Source organism: Chelmon rostratus, chromosome 11 (genome assembly GCF_017976325.1).
Source record: "Chelmon rostratus isolate fCheRos1 chromosome 11, fCheRos1.pri, whole genome shotgun sequence".
Taxonomy (NCBI): Eukaryota; Metazoa; Chordata; class Actinopteri; order Chaetodontiformes; family Chaetodontidae; genus Chelmon; species Chelmon rostratus.
Window position 1 is genome coordinate 27470653 of NC_055668.1, and position 18582 is coordinate 27489234.

The 18582-nt window shown below is 48.9% G+C and overlaps 2 protein-coding genes across 5 annotated transcripts; one reads left to right on the top strand and one right to left on the bottom strand.

The window, feature by feature from the left end:
* Window positions 1-163: 163 nt before the first annotated feature.
* yipf3 (Yip1 domain family, member 3) lies at window positions 164-4143 on the bottom strand. The gene is made up of 9 exons (XM_041946961.1): window positions 3880-4143; window positions 3160-3369; window positions 2716-2822; window positions 2589-2634; window positions 1753-1845; window positions 1498-1629; window positions 878-991; window positions 549-672; window positions 164-464 (listed from the first exon to the last, which is right to left on the bottom strand). The coding sequence occupies exons 1-9, from the start codon at window positions 3949-3951 to the stop codon at window positions 355-357; spliced, it is 1008 nt and encodes a 335-aa protein (XP_041802895.1). The 5' UTR covers window positions 3952-4143; the 3' UTR covers window positions 164-354.
* A 1842-nt stretch (window positions 4144-5985) lies between these two features.
* Window positions 5986-17522, top strand: ncoa4 (nuclear receptor coactivator 4). Of its 4 annotated transcripts, none has more exons than XM_041946938.1 (11): window positions 5986-6127; window positions 10386-10509; window positions 11411-11551; window positions 11828-11919; window positions 12373-12481; window positions 13160-13219; window positions 13512-13631; window positions 14087-14803; window positions 14960-15280; window positions 15460-15552; window positions 16346-17522. In XM_041946938.1, exons 1-11 carry the CDS (start codon window positions 6090-6092, stop codon window positions 16349-16351), a joined length of 1821 nt encoding a protein of 606 aa, XP_041802872.1. In that variant the 5' UTR covers window positions 5986-6089; the 3' UTR covers window positions 16352-17522. The 4 variants fall into 4 exon arrangements, with proteins under 4 accessions (XP_041802872.1, XP_041802873.1, XP_041802874.1 ...); XM_041946939.1 differs by having other exon boundaries at window positions 13515-13631; XM_041946940.1 differs by lacking the exon at window positions 5986-6127 and adding an exon at window positions 7172-7387.
* The last annotated feature ends 1060 nt before the right edge of the window (window positions 17523-18582 follow it).

The following is an 18582-nucleotide window of genomic DNA, read 5'->3' on the forward strand; positions in this document are numbered from 1 at the left end:
TCGCAGGTACACTGCTGACTTCTTTCTCCGCTCTGATTGGCTGAACCTCAGCCATTTTAACTCCTGGGTCTGTCATTGGTGGAGACCGAAGGCGGGGTAGGAGCTACCTGACAGTCCAGGCAGAGGGATTCAGGTTTAAACGCATGAAAAAACAGTTCATACACTGAGTTAATAAAGTTTATTTGAGTCTCTGTACAGAAACTATAAATAGTCTGAACATGAACATAAAATCAAAACATGAAACTAAACAGCACAGACTGAGTAAAAATGTTCAAACATGGACAAAAGCAAGAAAATGAATCAACTTTAACACGAAGCTTCTGACAGGAAGAGATGTTTCTGTATGCGGGGCCCTCAGCGGGCCCTCAGGCCCCTCAGTGTGGCGTTCAGCCTCACTTCAGGCACGTCTCTGGCCACCCGCTGCATGGGAGCCATGTTGGGTCCTTCCAGAGAGTCCAGCAGTCCTGAAACCAGAGACAGAAGAGTCACTCTGACGGCAGCGGCACTCAGTCACATGACCTCAGTAAATGGTGGATAATGATCCTCACCTTCTACGATCTTGTGGTAGGCGAAGTGGAGGTAGAGCAGGAAGAGCATGTGGAGGAGAGACACTGTCCCACAGAGGAGGAGACGAGGAGTCTTACCGACCGTCCGAGACAGCAGAGCCGCAACCTGACAGAGGACGGCACACGATACCAATAATAATAATGGTAGGACACCTTTTTTTATTATTTTAATTTGAATTAATTAATTATTTTTCTTCAGTTGTAATTTATTGTTCTCATTTGCTGTTTGCAACCCCCCCCCCCCAATCTAACAAACCAGGTGAGTTCACAGCTGGGGGAGAGCAGGGGATGATGGGAAATGTGGTGCTCACCATGCGCAGAGTGGACAGTCCTCCGAGTAGCAGCCACAGGACGTAGAACAGGAAGTGGAAGTGGATGTTGTAGGTGATGAGGAGGACGACACAGTGACCAAACAGACCGTAACCCTGAGGACAGGACACAGGAAGTGATGTCACTCACTGATTTAATTCCACTCAGGAATGAGAATCTTCATGTTTTGAAGTTTTCTTCAGAATCACAGTGATCCAGTGACAGTTGACTGTACATCCTTGATTACACTGCTAACAGGGGCTGCTAACAGGAGCTGCTAACAGGAGCTGCTAACAGGGGCTGCTAACAGGAGCTGCTAACAGGAGCTGCTAACAGGAGCTGCCAACAGGAGCTGCCAACAGGAGCTGCTAACAGGGGCTGCTAACAGCTAAATCAGCAGACTATTAATAATACAAAGCTCTGGATGTAGCCCACAGCTAACTCCATGGAAACCATAATTCATATTTCCTGTTACATCCTGCAAAGCTTACTGGGAACAGTTCCAAAAACCTAAACAGCCCCTGGTGTACTGCTACTGTGTACACTGTCTGTACTATGTGTGTACTGTGTATGTACTGTGAGTATTCTGTGTGTGTACTGTGGTTGCAGTATTGTCACTGACCAGCAGGGAGAGCATCTGCAGCATGGTGATCTGAGCGTTGACCAGGTACGCCAGGAAGTAGACGAAGGAGGAAACACCGAGCCAGTAACCAAAACATGTTCCTATAGCTGTTCCCATCAGAGTCCCCTCCCTCTGTAACACACACACACACACACACACACACACACACACACACTGATACACCTGAAAACACGAAACATCCATATCCTTTGATGTTACTGCCGTGTGAGTGTGTGTGTGTGTGTGTTTTCTTACGATGACGGTTCCTGACGTCTTCATGCCGTGTAGCAGAATCGCCACCAGAGTGAAGACCAGCATCAGAGGACCGTACAGCTCACCTGCTATCTTCTACACACAGGAAGTACAAACTGTCAGAGGACTCTGCCTGATCCTGATCCTGATCCTGACCCTGATCCTGACCCTGACCCTGATCCGGACCCTGATCCTGACCCCGATCCTGATCCTGACCCTGATCCGGACCCTGATCCTGACCCCGATCCTGATCCTGATCCTGACCCTGACCCTGACCCCGATCCTGATCCTGATCCTGACCCTGACCCTGACCCTCAGTGTGTTTGTGTACTCTACAGGTGCTGCTGATGAGTCTGTGCATGAACCAGCTTCAGAACCAGAACTCATGAACACTCTGAATTGTGGACTCATGCTCTGAGGTCGTTCGGCTGTATCATGTGACATGTTGATGGTTTGTTTTCACGAGCGGCCGAATGATGCGTCACTTTAAATGTTGCTGCTGCTATGAATTATGGGATGACACTGTCTCCTTTCCTTTCCTCCAGTGTTTCCTCGCTGCAGGAGATAAAAAGAAAAGCACTGAAACTTTAACAGAGTTCAAACAGCTGCTCAGACACTTCAGGTCATTTCACTCAGTGAGGAACATCCCATTCAACCACAACCCAGGTGAGTCTGGAGGGTTCTGTTACCATGGTAACTGAGAGTGATCAAACCGATCCGACATGCTTCATGGAACAACTCATTCTGATCCTGGATCAGAGCTTTAGAATACCGACACGTTTCTGTCTCCAGGTGTGTCACGTTGAACTTGAGAAGAGACAGGAAATAGCAGCGTGTACCTGGGGGAAGTTGATCATGCGGACAGGTATCATGGACTCAATCAGCCTGAGAGGAGACAGTTAGCAGCAGTTAGCATCAGACTGAGCAGGAAAACGCTGACAGGAAACAGGAAGCGGAAAGCCCTACCTGCTGCGGACCTGCACCGGCTCCACGTCAAAGTACGGCCTCAGGATGTCGATGTTGGCGTACAGGTTGAAGGCTCTGGAGGCCTGACGCTTCCCCGCCTGCCACACCTGAACACACCACACGGGTTATTGGTGACACTGATCCACCAATCAAAGGAGGAAAACACCAGCTGTGACTCCTGACACACATCAGCCTCTCAGAGTTTCCATGGGAACGTTCAGCGAGACATTTCCTCAGTCGACTGTGTGCAGGTGTGGAGCATCTCTACCTGTACCAGCCTGTCTACGCAGCACATTAGCATGTTAGCAGCAGCTTCAGTGTGTGTGTTTTCACAGGATGTGTTCAGGTACAGGACTGGGTGTCGGTCACCTGCGATGGGAGGAAACTACTCAAACCTGAAACCATCTCAGTGTTGCCGACAGGAAACAGAACCTCTGGACTCACCTCATCGGCCACCTGTCGACCCAGCTGGCCCTTTAACCCCTTCATGCCCAGAAATTCTCCGTCCTCTGCGTTGTCGTCCTCAGTGGCGGCGGCCTCGGCAGCCACCTCTTCCTCCTCCTTCATCCTTTGGTGCATCTCTCCCATGTCCTCGAAGCTGGAGCCCGACGTGTCGTCCATGTTCTCCATGTCGATGACGGCCGAGCCGCCGCCCTGAACGCAGCACAGGAAACACGGGTAAGGGGACACTGAGAATACTGCTGTACTTTTACTGCACGACACTGAGAATACTGCTGTACTTTTACTGCACGCCACTGAGAATACTGCTGTACTTTTACTGCACGACACTGAGAATACTGCTGTACTTTTACTGCACGACACTGAGAATACTGCTGTACTTTTACTGCACGACTCTGAGAATACTGCTGTACTTTTACTGCACAACACTGAGAATACTGCTGTACTTTTACTGCACGCCACTGAGAATACTGCTGTACTTTTACTGCACGACACTGAGAATACTGCTGTACTTTTACAGAATAAGTAGCGTTAGCCACGTTGTGATTGGTCAGTTTGATCAGTTATCTCAGCTATGCTACTCGACACGTCTGACAGGTTAGCTAGCCTGTTAGCATTTTATCTAGCCTGTTAGCTCGGCTTCGCTGGTAAACTAGTTCTCTGGTTGGGAGGGTAGTTAGCTGGTTAGTTAGCATGTTAGCTCACCTGGATGAGGTTGTCATCGAAGCTTCCCCACGGTTCCGTGTTCGTGTTTCTGTTCCCGGAGCCCACAGACATTTTCCACGCAGCGGCCGTTCAGCTGGTAGTTTACCGTGTTTGTCCCGGGTGGGTGGGGGTGTGAATGTTCTCCCAGCACGCTGACAGACTTTAATCTCCACCGAAACAACTCAAATTTCGATGTTTTGGTCTCTAACATCTACATAACACGCATCGTCTCTCCGCCCTGACTCCGCCTGCCCGGTCTCACGCAGTGAACGTGATGACGTCACCCAGACTGGTGCCCGAAAATTTCTTCTTCTTCTTCATTTTTTCTCCTCCTCCTCCTCCTCCTCCTCCTCCTCCTCCTCCTCCTCCTCCTCCTCCTCCTCCTCCTCCTCTTCTTCTTCTTCTGCTTCGAGGTTTTACGGCAGCTGGCATCCACGATGTTGCGTTACTGCCACCCTTTGGTTTTATCCTCCATCTTTATCCATTTTAAGGGGAGATACTGTAGCGCCCCCCAGAGGAGCCTGTCCAGTCCCGTCGTCCTGCTCGCTGAGGCTGATTGTCAGCCTGCTCGGTGTGACTGTCTCTTTCCTCCCTCTGTTTTGGACTGATTGTAAATGTTCTGCTTTTCTCCTCTGATTCTCGTCATTTAATATTGACGTCAATCATTTCCTTCTTTGACTGCTTCTTTCATCAGTTAATCTGCTCACATGAATCAGAGACCCACATGAATCTCAAACGTTTCCCGTCCCTCTATTCGTGAGTCAGCACTCAGATTTCATTCAGCAGATCCTGATGACGTCTGTCTGAGCCTGATTTGATGCTTGTTTACTGAATCACTACAAATTCATAACTGACTGCAGGTAACCCGTTCACTCCACTCTAACGCCGATAGATTGAAAAAGTCTGATGTTCTCTAATTAAATCCCTCATGATGACTCAGACCCTGTTGCAGCTGTTTAAGGATCCTTTGATCCATCTGTAAAAATGTGAATACTGTCTTTATACTCCGGTCACTGTAACTGTAGTATTCACTGCTCACATCAGCATTCTTATGACTGTGCTTCATTCTGAGCGTTTCCAGAGCAACACGGGGGTTTTCTAATATCCAGGCGGGTCGAACTGACCATAAAACAGCAGCACCACATGCTCCTCATCTTTTGTGACTTCATCTTCAGTCCAGCTGAAACTGTCTTTGTGTGGTCCGTCCTTCTCCCAGCACACCTGCAGCACACCCGCAGCACACCCGCAGCACACCCGCAGCACCCTTTTTGCCGGATGGTTGTCTCCACGCCCCCTTGTGTTGATCCAGTAGTCGGCCATCAGTTGCTTCTGACGTGTCCATAACAGCATCTCGTCTGTCTCCACTTGGACTGCTTTTTGATCCAATTTAAAGTTCATTATTCCCATTTTATCTTAATCAGTAATCCCTCTTTTCACACCACATTATATTCTTTCTCTCTATGAAAGAACGCTGCATTCATTTGGACTTTTCTAGTTTCTGTCTCTAAACAAATTTCTAAACCAATCATCTCTATAAAGCATCTCTCTCTAATCCTTTCTATGATTTTCCAGCATGTGAAGAAAGTGCAGTTGATCAGTAGTTTGTTGGACATGCAGGGTCCTGTTGTGGTTTTATTATAGGTATATTAATTACATCTTTCCAACTGGTGAGTAATCTTCCCTCTTCCCCTTCTTCTTGATTTCTGTCTGAACTCCTAAATGTTTATCTAACATTTAACATAACATCTGGGACACACCTTTTGCTATAGCTCTTCTCATTTCATCTCTGGAAATGTTTCTCGAGTTTCTCTTCTCCCTTGTTTCCCTTCGTCTGTTTATTATTAGAGCTATAATCTAGTCTTAACTGTTATTTCTGCTTTATCTTCATTTGATTTTGTAGCTCTCCTCATCCACAGATACTACTTGGAGTTGATTCTGTCTCCATCCATCTTTTCTCTCAGTTCTCCTTTCTTGTAGGAAGTCCATAAGAAACAGGCTGCAGTTACCAGGTATGGCCAGCAGGAGGCAGTGCTCTCCGTCTGACTCGAACGGAATGTTGCTCTCAGTTCTCGCGACACTTCTCCGCCCCTGCATGTGTATTTTTTATTCCTTGACGTGATCGTGACTTTGAGTACCAGCTGGTGGAAAACACCGGCTTTAACAGAGCTCTTTTTCTGTTTTACGTCTCAAAGAACAAACTTGGATTATTTATGACATCGAAGTTGAGAGTCCTCAGCAAAGGCACACGGTGAGTTCAACAGTCTGCGGCTCACAAAACTGCTCTTTTCACATCGAACATATCAGCTAGCGTGAGTTAGCGCAGCTCGGCTAGCTCAGCTGACCTGACGGAAAGGCTTTCTCTTATCCACATAAGCTAACGTTAGCTGCTAACTCTGACAGCTACGAAGCAGGTATCCTCTCAGCTTGAGGAAAAATTGTTGCTGATTTTAACGTCAGTTCCAACAATAAGCATGGCTAGTGTTGACCGATGTCAAAAACATTTTTGTCCATAGCCAAAGTCGATAATGCGATGTGCATATCTGACACAGTTAACTTTACCTTAGCTAAAAAATACTATGACCTCCAGTTGGTAAGGCCAACAGACGGTGATATTTAAGTGTTTTTGGTTCTTTAAAAGGCTCAGAATCATCCTCGGTTGTAATAAAGTTGTATATTGATTTTCACCCGCTGCTTAAGTTCTCTTGTTTCAAAACCAAACTCGCTCCAAAAAGACCTCTAAATGTTCAGTCCCCCTCTCATCGGTGAGGTTTTACTAGGTGTAACGTTAGTTTGTAGTTATTTTAGGCAGTACTAGGATACAGACTGTAATTCGGCATACTCGTACATCGGCCATCAATTTCACCTGTAACACGATGTCCGCTGTTAGATGTGGTTCCGCTGTCGTTCACGGCCTCCTGCCAGTAAACCTCCGAGCGGAGGAGTGAGTGAGTGATTATAAAAGCAGATATTTTATCAAAATAAAGAACTGCTGGGTGAACTTTCTGTAGGCCGAGTTTACTAATGAGACCTGTAAGATTCAGAGAAGGGGAACAGTTGTTCTTCCAGCTGTGCACAACATCAAACAACCCGGACAAACACTAAACTTCCATTTTTTTCTACGGAGTTTGGCGAGCTAAAGTGAGACGAATGCATGTCACGATTACTGCGGGTGAAAGCGAGTTATCAGCTGTGTACACCGGCCTCCGTCACGTCTTAGTTAATCACTAATCGATGACATGCGGCTGTTTGTAGCAGACTGTGAATATTCAGCTGCCGCCCCCGCCGCTCCGCCCTCCCCCCGGTGTGACTGTGTGTACGTGCCGGACTGCAAACAGTGATGGCGGACTCCCCAACCATCGTTTCCTCATTTTGTTGAGCTCCGACCGAGAAGACGAACACCGAACAATAGCCGCGTTTATCCCACCGTCGTCGGCGGAACTCCAGCTCAGGGCGCGTCGCGGTTTCTGGATCTTTTGTGGGTTTTTGATCCCTGAGTCACCGACATGAGGTACGACAACAGCCAGCCTCCCTCTTCATCATAGCTTCCTCATGGCCGCCGATCAACGTTATTGATGATCAGAGAGGCAGCAGAGAGGCAGGAAATTATCCAGTAAAAAGACAATAAACGTTAATTATTAGGCCACATTAAGATGTTCCGTGCTGGAGGAAGTACTCCGACCCTTCACTGTAGTAAACGTGTTAAGACCATGATGTAGAATTACTTCTTTCTAAGTAAACCCTTCAAAGTAAAGGCACGGTACAGCCAGATGTGCTGCAGCGGTTGTCAGTCCAGTTAGGCAGGAAACGATGTTTTCCTCATTATTCCAGAAGCTTTAATGTGTTCAGAGTGAAGTAAACCTGTAACTAACTTTAAATAAACTCATAACAGGGATGAATACAGTACAAGTACATGGCTACTTTCCTCCAGATTAAAGTTAATATTGAAAAAGCACAGTGGGGGGGAGCAGGAGTGTGTGCACCTGTGCAGGTGAGTTATTGGACACGTGGTTCGACAGTGACGATGATGTTGACTGTAGGCCAAAAGATGAATTAATTACTTTACTAATTAATTCAAAGTAGTGGGCAGATGACTGTGTAGTGAGAGGAAAGTTTCTCTCGTCAGCAGACATCAGTGAATGTGATAAAACGTGATGTCGGAGATAACAACTTGTTTAATAGTCGTTCTCTAGTCGTTCTCTAGTCGTTCTCTGGACTCGTTAGTCGAGTGTGTTGATTCACTCAGATCTTCACATCCAGGCTCATTTAAGTCATCTGTCACTGATCTCTTTAATAACTTCAACACACTCGGCGGTACAGATATTTCTGACACATAATCGATACAGAGTCATGTTGACAGACAGGTTAACCCACCTGGAGTGTATTGATCCCTGAACACACTGATCAGCTTTTATCTGATGTGGAGCTTTGACACTTTATTAAAATGTTCTGTGTTCAGTGGTTTACACACATCTCTCATGTCATTACACTAATTTCTCACACTCTGGCTGTATGTGTGTGTCCGTCTATTTTTAACAACCTGAACTGTTTAATACTTCAGATTGATCATTTTATTGATTGATTAGTTGCACTAGTTTTGTGTTTGAAGCTTCAGATGTGGATAATAAACTGAATGTCTTTGTGTTTTGGACCGTTGGACTGTCTATCGTCACCCGGGCTTCGTGTTTGGGCTCCTGGCAGCTTTACGCTTTGTTCAAATAAACGAGAAGTCGGACTTGTGGCTGAGTTTGTGTTGATCTGAATGACTCGGTGTTTGTGAGCGGAGGACAGCTGAATAAAGACAAACATGAATGTTGTCAAAAATTAACCAGAGTGAAGTGGACTCTGGAGGGTCAGAGAGTCCCAGACCTGTTGTCTGAGGTCCGCCTGTAAACACTGAGCTCTGGATGGCAGCACGCTCACCGTGTTCTTCTTATCAGCCGCTGCCAGCTGACTGCTAGCAGCTGATACTGAGGCGGTGCCGCGCCCTGAGGCCACGCCCCCCCACCCTGCCGCCACCACCACCACCCCCCACCCTGCCACCACCAAACAAACAAAAACAAGAGTCATGTGACCGACAGTTGAATACGTTTAATCAGTTTTATGTGGAAGCAGCAGTTGCTATGACAACAGATGCATCCAGATATGTTGATGACCTCACCTGGGTCATGTGATTGGCTGGAGTACATTTCAAAATTAAAGGTCACAGAAGGAAAAAGAGAGAAGTACTGTTCGTACTGTTTCTTCACTTCGGGTGTCAGGTCTGGTTGGTTCTGCTTTCCGTAGCCTGACGCCCGTTTACCAGAAACTCATGTCCGTCGGTGTTCCGCCGTCCCTGCAGGTGTGTTCCAGGTCGCTCTGTGCTCCTGACAGCTGTTGTCCAGCTGTATCTGAAAATAGTTCAGTGGTTTGACTGGTTTAATTCCAGTGGATCCAGGTGAGTCAGCAGCCCTCTGACCAATGAGCTCAATGCAGCTCTGTCGACCACCGTGAATGTCAGCTGAGGCTCTGACCACAGAACAGCTGAAGGAAACGCTGATCTGCAGTCAGTCCAGAGTGAACAGAAGGATAGAAACCAAAGATCAGATCTGAGCTGCAGTAAATCCTCCTTCAGTCAGGACTCACCTGTCGCACACAGCTGACTCACCTGTGAGGTCAGTCTGAACAGCTGCTCTCATGTTTTCATCCTGTTTTTAACCCGAAGACCTCGAACCAGGACTGAAGCCTTCAGGCGACTGAAGCCTTCAGGCGACTGGTGGTTTCAGGCCGTCTGCTGCCGTCGGGCCCGTCCACCGTCGGTCTGTCCGCCATCGGTCTGTCCGCCATCGGTCTGTCCGCCGTCGGTCCGCCCGCCGTCGGTCTCTCTGTTCTTTGGACTCAAACCGTGACGACATCGTTTGCTGTGTTATGACGTTTCGCAGATCAGCTGTTCACTGATGTGGAAGTTGTTGTCTTACATGCTTTGATAGTAGAAACAGTTTAAATGTGAGTGAAAAGTTTCTGTGTTTTAATAATTCAGACGTTGTTTGAGAGTCTTTGACCTGATAAACACTCACACATTATAAATGAAATATTAAACCTAAGAAACATCTTGTGACCTCGCTCACATGGAGTCAGAGGCCAGTTTGTGCAGACATGAATATGAAGCTGTGTGTTTTTACCAGAGCTGACCTGAGACCTGCTGTGAACACTGTCACTGTTCATGTAAATGAGGTGAGGCAGAGGAGCGAGGAGCGAGGAAGGAGCTGAAGAAAACAGAGAGTTTGTTTCATCAGTGTTGAAGTGACGACATGAACACTTCCTTTATTTGAGGAGACATCAGAGGTTTTGGACTCGTCGTGTCGTTGTGAGCCGGCAGCTGAAGTTCTGGTGAATCAGTAGACCTTCAGGCAGCAGCTGATCGGCATCGCTCGCTCCTCTTCCTCAGTAAACTGCTGCTCAAACCTGTTTGACCTGTTTTATTTTGACGCCGTGTCCTGCCTGCTTCCTGTTAACTGCTTCCTGTTCAGGATGCCGGCGTTGGAGGCGGCAGCGGGCGGGCTGAAGCAGTGCCGGCAGGCCCAGGATCAGCTGGAGGACGCCATCGACAGCGTGATGAAGGCTGAGCAACAGCTGAGGGAAAACACCAGAGAGGTCTGTCTGCCTGCCTGTCTGCCTGCCTGCCTGTCTGCCTGCCTGTCTGCCTGCCTGTCTGCCTGTCTGTCTGCCTGTCTGCCTGTCTGTCTGCCTGTCTGTCTGTCTGTCTGTCTCTCTCTCTGTCTGTCTGTCTGTCAGATGTAGGGAGGAAGTGCAGTAAAGTCTGTGATGGATGCTCTGGACCCCCACCTTCACATCAACATGCTGAGTCAGCTGATAAGAAAAACGCGTTAGCTTGTGTGTGTGTGTGTGTGTGTGTGTGTGTGTGTGTGTGTGTGTGTGTGTGTGTGTGTGTGGTTGATCTGAGAAAAGCCTGAGGTCATTTCATTGTTTGGCCCTGAACCTGCGGTTGCTGTGGTAACCCAGGCTCAATGACCCATCGTGTGTGTGTGTGTGTGTGTGTGTGTGTGTGTGTGTGTGTGTGTGTGTGTGTGTGTGTGTGTGGAGGTGGGGCTGGTGGAGTCAGCATATAAAAGCCTGGAGAGAGAGAGAAGTTCATTTCTCTGTGTTCCAGTCTAGTGAACTTAGCTCCTTCTGTCTGTTCCTCCTCTGAAGCTTCAGGTAAGGCCGACTGTGTGTGTGCACACCTGTATCTGTCTTTGACTCCCACCTGTCTGTCTCACCTGTATCTGTCTTTGACTCCCACCTGTCCGTCTCACCTGTATCTGTCTTTGACTCCCACCTGTCTGTCTCACCTGTATCTGTCTTTGACTCCCACCTGTCCGTCTCACCTGTATGTGTCTTTGACTCCCACCTGTCTGTCTCACCTGTATCTGTCTTTGACTCCCACCTGTCTGTCTCACCTGTATGTGTCTTTGACTCCCACCTGTCCGTCTCACCTGTATCTGTCTTTGACTCCCACCTGTCTGTCTCACCTGTATGTGTCTCTGTGTCTCAGGTGCGTGCGGAGCTGCAGAGCTGTGTGAGTCGTCAGCAGGAGGCGCTGCGCTGCAGAGAGGTTTGGCTTCTCGGTCAGATCGAGCTGCTGGAACAACTCAAGACTGAAACTCTGCAGCAGCAGCTGCACCAGCTGCACTGGGTGAGTACTCACTCTTTACTGGTTGTACTGGTCACTGCCCAGTGGTGTTGACATGATGCCTGAGCTTCAGCACTGACACCAAACGTCTGAGACGGAGCTGTTAAACGTCATGAGCAACAAACACAACATGATGATTTAAATCAGGAGACGAGTCAATAAGATGGTGAATCTAACCAGTCAGTAGGTTTGAAACCTGCGACTACAGACACACTTCAGTGTGAACAACAATCCTCCGTTCACTCGTCTGTTGACCGACTGACCGTCTGTGTGTTTCAGCTCCGAGGTCAGTTTGATGTGATCAGCCATCAGCTGCAGAACTCAAACAGCAGCAACGATCTGAGCAACCAGCTGACCAGCTGCATGGAGAAGTAACTACACACACACACATACACACACACACATACACACACACACACACACATACATACACACACGCGCACACATACACACACACACACATCTACACTCTTCTTCATTTCTTAAAGCAAAGTTTCTTCAGAGATCACAGATAAAACAGAGACGCTGACTCTGGAGGATGGAAGGAGTGTTGATTGATAAGGACTAGTTTATGATCAAACGGCTGTCCATCAGCTGGTCAGTGAAATGATTTCAGCTGTGAAGACTCAACAGAAAACGCTGACAGAGGAGACGACACAGGGACTGAAGAGTCTGTGCAGCCAGTTTCTGTTTAGATCAAACTAATGTGAAAGCTAAAGGAAGTCCAGGGCAGGGCTTCCTGTGGTGCTGAGGAAGAGGAGGAGGAGGAAGGTGAGTGTGTTGTAACTGACGGGTGTGTTTGTTTTCTCCTCCTGTGTGTGCAGGTTGTCCTCTCTCAGTCTGACCCCGGAGGAAACACCTGAGATGAGTTTCCACGCCGACACTCGCTCCCTGAGGCAGGCCATCACCTCGTTTGGTAGCATCACTGCTCAGGTAACACACACAGACGCACACACACAGACACACAAACACACAGACGCACACACACACAGACGCACACACACACAGACGCACACACACAGACACACACACACACAGACACACAAACACACAGACGCACACACACAGACACACAAACACACAGACGCACGCACACACACACAGACGCACGCACACACACACAGACGCACGCACACACAGACACACAGACGCACGCACACACAGACGCACACACACAGACGCACACACACACACACAGACGCACGCACACACACACAGACGCACACACACACAGACACACACACACACAGACACAGACGCACACACACGCACACACAGACGCACGCACACACAGACACACACACACACACAGACGCACACAGACACACACACACACAGACACACACACACAGACGCACGCACACACAGACACACACACACACACAGACGCACACGCACGCACACACAGACGCACGCACACACAGACACACACACACACACAGACGCACACGCACGCACACACAGACGCACGCACACACAGACACACAAACACACAGGCACGCACACACAGACGCACACGCACGCACACACAGACGCACGCACACACAGACGCACACACAGGCAGCCTTGTGTCTGACGACGTGATGCTGATCAGCTGTTTTCTATTTGCAGCTTGTGGAGGCGGCGTCCTCTCAGAGCCCCGCCCACCACGGCGGCCAGATGAACACACAGGTAAGTGCAGTCTGTGGAGAGCATGAAGAACGACACATTTATTACATCACACTTTAACAAACTGCTGCCCCAACCTTCTGATGTAAAAATCCATCTGATTCACCTCAACATTAAGACAGCAGCTCCAGTCTGTAGCTACACTGACCATGCTATGCTAACATTAGCAGTGAAGTGCAGCTAGTTTGTGGGCGCTGGATCGTAACGGTTTTCATTGGCTCTGATGTCTGTTAGTTTGACCTTCACCCTCAGTGTAACGTTCACTGTCCAACGCTCTCTGAATCTGTGTCTCTAGAAGGAGGCGGGAGCTCTGGACGATTGGCTGCTGGGAACTCCTCCAGCGAGCAGCTCTCCTATTGGTTACCAGTCCAGCAAGAACCCTCAGGATTGGCTCGTGACACACAAGGAGAGCAAGGTGAGACGATGTGACGTCTTAAAATGTCTCGTTGGAATGAATGAAAAGCTCAGATAAAGTAATAAAAGTAGTAAAGTAATTTGCTAATAGCTCCTGGAAGGTTTCCTGGACAGACCTGGAGACTCAGTTCTGAATGTCCAGCTGACCTGCTGAGCTCAGCGTTTCATTGGCTGATTCACCGTCTGCATTTTAGCTAATTGACATCAAATGAAACGTAGGAGAAAAGGTCTCAATCAGGACGTTTCAGCTTTCAGGCCTTTAGCTTCATGCTGATGATCAGCCACAGTAACATGTTTCATTTTTCACTGGAAATATAGAAAACATCAGCTGACCTGTGATGTCACAGACAGGAAATGGAAACTGGGGTTGTTGTCACATTGTAATTTGCTCCGTAGAAAACCTCCATGTTGTCTGTGTTGATCACATCGGAGTGACGTCATGTTCGTTTGTGTCAGACTTCCTGTCCCGCCCTGAACTCGGTGGACTTCCTGCAGGCCTGGGGTCAGCTCAGGGACCTGGAGGCGTGGCTCCTCCAGGATCAGACCCCCGTCAGCAGGGAGAGGACCAACAGCAGCTGCAGCTCCTCCTTCTCCATCGAGAAGATTGACGAATCAGAGTTCACCCTCTCACCTGAGGAGGAGGAGCTGAGCGACTGGCTCATCACCCCGCCCACTGTTGCCATGGAGACCATGTCAGATGCCGAGCGGTGGCGGCAGGTACTGAAGCCGTTCGGGGACAGCTGGTCCTCCGCCGATTGGCTGGTGGGGTCGAGCCGCCCCCCTGCCGACTGTTCCTCCTGCTGCCAGACCACCAAGGCCGTGGAGATTGAGAACCTGGGCCAGCTCAAGTGCCTGAAGACCCCACCCGCCTCCGGCCCCGTCTCCCCGATCGCCCCGGTGACAGCCCTAGAGGCGTGGCTGCAGCAGGTGGTGCCGGTGCAGCAGACCTGCAGGGCCAACGAGGTCTGCTCCACCTACTCGGACTGCGTCTGTGACGAGAACTGTGGGAAAGAAGCCCTGAGCCTCTGGCTGCTCAAACAGGACGGACGAGACAAGAACGGAGTCCCTGTAGCCCCGCCCACAGCCAAAAACGCCCCGCCCGCTGCAAAGAACGCCCTGCCCACAGCCAAGAACGCCCCGCCCACCCTGCACCTGAGGGAGCAGGAACAGAAGGTGAGTTTTTTAATCTTGTGGGTGGGTTCACGCGATCAGCATCGTTTCCTTAAAGGAAAACAGACTGAACTTCACCTTCAGCGTCAAGTCATGTTTCTTTCAGGTCGTTATTGACTTCTTTGCGTTCTGTGACAGGAAATGTCTTTTTCTCCTCAGGTTCAGGCCATCCTGGAGGCCTGGCTCCACCCCACCAACACCTCCTCCTGCTCCTCTTCCTGCAGGACTCCTCTGCAGGCTCTGACCTCCCTCTCTAGCTGGGTGGCTCCTGGGAAGGAGAAGGCCAGCAGGGAGGAGCAGAGCTCCCAGTTCAAGCTTTCCTCCTCCTCCTCCTCCTCCTCTCCATTCCAGTGCCCTCTGGACCCAGAGCTCTGGGTGCTTCCGGGACAGACGTCCCCCTCTGCTCCGGGGTCAGGAGGTCAGCCCCGTCCAGCAGCAGAAGAGGACAAATGGCTGCTGAAGAAGAGGAGTCAGGCTCAGGTAACAGGACCACGAGACCAGTCCACACCAGTACAGACCAGTCTACACCGGTGCAGACCGGTCTACACCAGTTCAGACTAGTACACACCAAAACATGCCAGTACAGACCGACTGTTTCCTGTTTCCCGACTGTTAATTTCCTTTTTCATGTCTGTTTACTTCCTGTCTCGTGTGCTTAGGAGCGCCTGGCGCTGCCCACTGTCTGTGACCTGTTCTCCTGCATGACGGTGGGCGGGGACAAAGAAAAATGGCTGCATAAGGCTCCTGAACAGGTGAGTTCAAATCAAAACTTTATACAAACCAACATCACTGACAGAAGATCTGAAGTAACGACTGACTCATTGACCAACAGCGGTTACAGTACATCACTATTGTTTCAGGCTTGCTAATGCTAACGCTAGCAGTAGCTCTGTGTGAGAGTGTCAGCTTCTCCTTCATCTCTATGAATTATTCCAGACAAACTGACTCTGGAACAGTTTGACTTTGTCTGCTGCTCACAGCTCCACAGCAGCAACGAGGCTCCTTCACTGATCCTCCTTCTGAAGGAGGTCTTAGCTTCTTAGCTTCTGTTAGCTCGTTCAGCACAAACATGCCTGCAGAACAGCATGTGGTCTGTGGAAGCTGCTTGTCGAGCATGAAACTCCACTGAAGAGCTTTAACTTTATCCAGGAGCGTTCGTCCTGCAGCTCGTCCAGGTTAGCATGTTTGTAGCTGAGATGACCCTTCAGTTTGACCTTCGTCGTCACTGTGAGCTCGTCCTCACAAACTGACTCAGACGGGTTGTTCGTGTGTTCGTGTGTTCGTGTGTGTGCGCTTGTGTCCCTGAGTGACTGGTTCACACCGTCTCGTGGGCCGTTAGCGGTCCAGGGGCCAGACGTTCCTCTTTAATTTGACGTGTACTTCAGCAGATGGATACTATGCTAATGTTAGCGTAGCAGCACGTGTGTCTGTCCACGTGTTGTTAGCATGGAGCTCTGTGCTGCGTTCGAGGGACTCTCTAGAAAGAAGGAGAATGATGGGATGACAGTTTAGAAACTCTGTAACTCTGAGTCTGTTTCCTTCCAGATGTGACCACGATGATGATGATGATGATGATGGATGGTTTCTTCCTCTCTCCTGTGGCAGTCACTTTATCGCTGATCAGCGCACACAATCACAACAATCTAACCATCGCAGCCGCCTTCTTCCTGTGACATCACCACGCTGAGCCGCTGCCTGCCGCTCTCCTCCAATCAGGATCAATACACTTTAGTGGCGTCTCCAAACCGCTGATGGACGTTCATTCTTAAACTTGAGGAAACCACATCGCTGTCGTCATGACGACAGTTGAGCTTATTTTTAATCATTTTCCCCTGATTAGAACTTAATTTTGAGCTTTGACTGACAGAAAATCAATCGTTTGGGTTTTGGACTTTTGATTGGACGAAAGGAGACATTTGAAGACATCAACTTGATTTTCCTCATTTGATGTGTTAAAGAGGAAAAAATCCCAGAATGCATTTCATCACGTGATCCTGGCAGCAGGAGAGGGGGTTACGTGTGTGGCGGCTGAGCTGAAGTAGAAACTATAAACTAGCCTTTATTTTAATGAGCTTATTTTAACCACCTTGCTTTTATGATTTCACTTCCGCCCGCTCGGTGGATCTGATGTTTTCTTCTTGTTTTTCTGTCAAACTGCTGAACTACGCAGATCTACTTCCTGTTCACACTGCAGGCTGCTGACATCAGTGATGGCGGCTGCTTGTAATCCTTCAGCTCTTCATCACAACAAAGCCAATTCCTGTTGATGATGATGATGGTTTGCATGTGCTCAGAGTGTGACAGTTTTCAAACTGAAGCCTCGGTGGTTTAAGAACCAGAGAAATGAGTGATGAGGACTGAGCTGGTTGCAGTTAGAATCGAGGTCTATGGGCTGTTTGAGTCTGTCTGACCTCGACCGTCTCTAATCCGAAGCGTGTCATTGGTGGAGCTTGTCACGTGTCATTAACCTCACAGACTCAGTTCAGGGTAGAAAACATGAATCAGGAACTTTGTTTCCCAGAATGCCTTGGGTGGAGGCAGCCTGCAGTGTGTCGGCAGAGGGGTCACATGACCGTGTAGTCAGCAGTGATTGGTGCTTTTTATTGAAGCTGTGGGGGGGTGTTTGTTTTGGTGGTCGGGGCTCCTGTCATACAGAGCTGTGATGTCATCAGTTCTCTGTTCCTGCTGTGATTCTCTACAGTAATAAAACATGCTGACATCATCACTGCGTCTTGAAAAGCCTGAATGAAATGATTGGACGGCCTGCCTGCCTGCGTACCTGCGTACCTGCGTACCTGCGTACCTGCCTCGTCCTCCAGCAGGAGTCAGGCAGGTGTTCAGGGGTGCATCTCATTTCTTCTCACTCCTCGCTCGAACCAGAAGTACTTCTGGTCCGCCGGCCGTCCCAAAGGGCCGAACGGAACGTTACGTTCTCCAAAGAGCAATAATACAAGAACATTCAGTTTATTTAATCCACAGCCTGTTCAGTTCTGTTATAAATCAACAGCCTCCGAGCTTCTGTGGAACATATTCGATCATACAGACGACAGCTCTCTGTTATTGATCAAACTTCACGTGTCGGAAACTGTGACGTCATGATTTCAAGCCTTCACGAGGCCACGTTATGTTTCCAGAACCGTCTCTGATATATAAACCAAACACATCGGCCTGTCGTCACTCGTTCTGTTATCTGAGTGAAATAATGTGTTTCATGGTTTGTAGGTTTGTCTTCACTGACAGATCTGAGATCTGTCTCATTGAACAGGACAGAAGACACAGCGAGGCTGATAAAGTTCAGGTCAGAAAGTGACACCTGTTCACCTGAAGAGGCGTCCAGACAAGAATGAACTCATTCTCATGTGTGTTAATAAAAGTGTTTCATATTTATTTGCTAGTGCTGGAGACTTTTTAATAATGTAAATATAAGTATAAAATGTAAATATATCGAGGGCGGGGGGCGGTGGGGGTGTGAATATAACGGTAACTGCAGCAGCTCCAGCTGTGTCGCGTCATCAGAAACAGACGTCGCTTCACGTGACGCTTCAGAGGAAAGGACGTCTCAATTCTCATAAAACATGTTTCCTCATTTCTTCTCTCCTTGCGTGGTTTCCTTGCGTCCTTCCAAGCACCCCCGGTGGGAGGGACTAGGACACAAGGAAAAGACGTAAGTGAAGGAAACGTGGATGCAATTAAGAGAAATGAGATGCACCCCAGGTGTTTGGACGGAGGCCTGAAGGGAGAATAAAGAGTTTCATGTTTCTCCAACGTCTCACACACACACA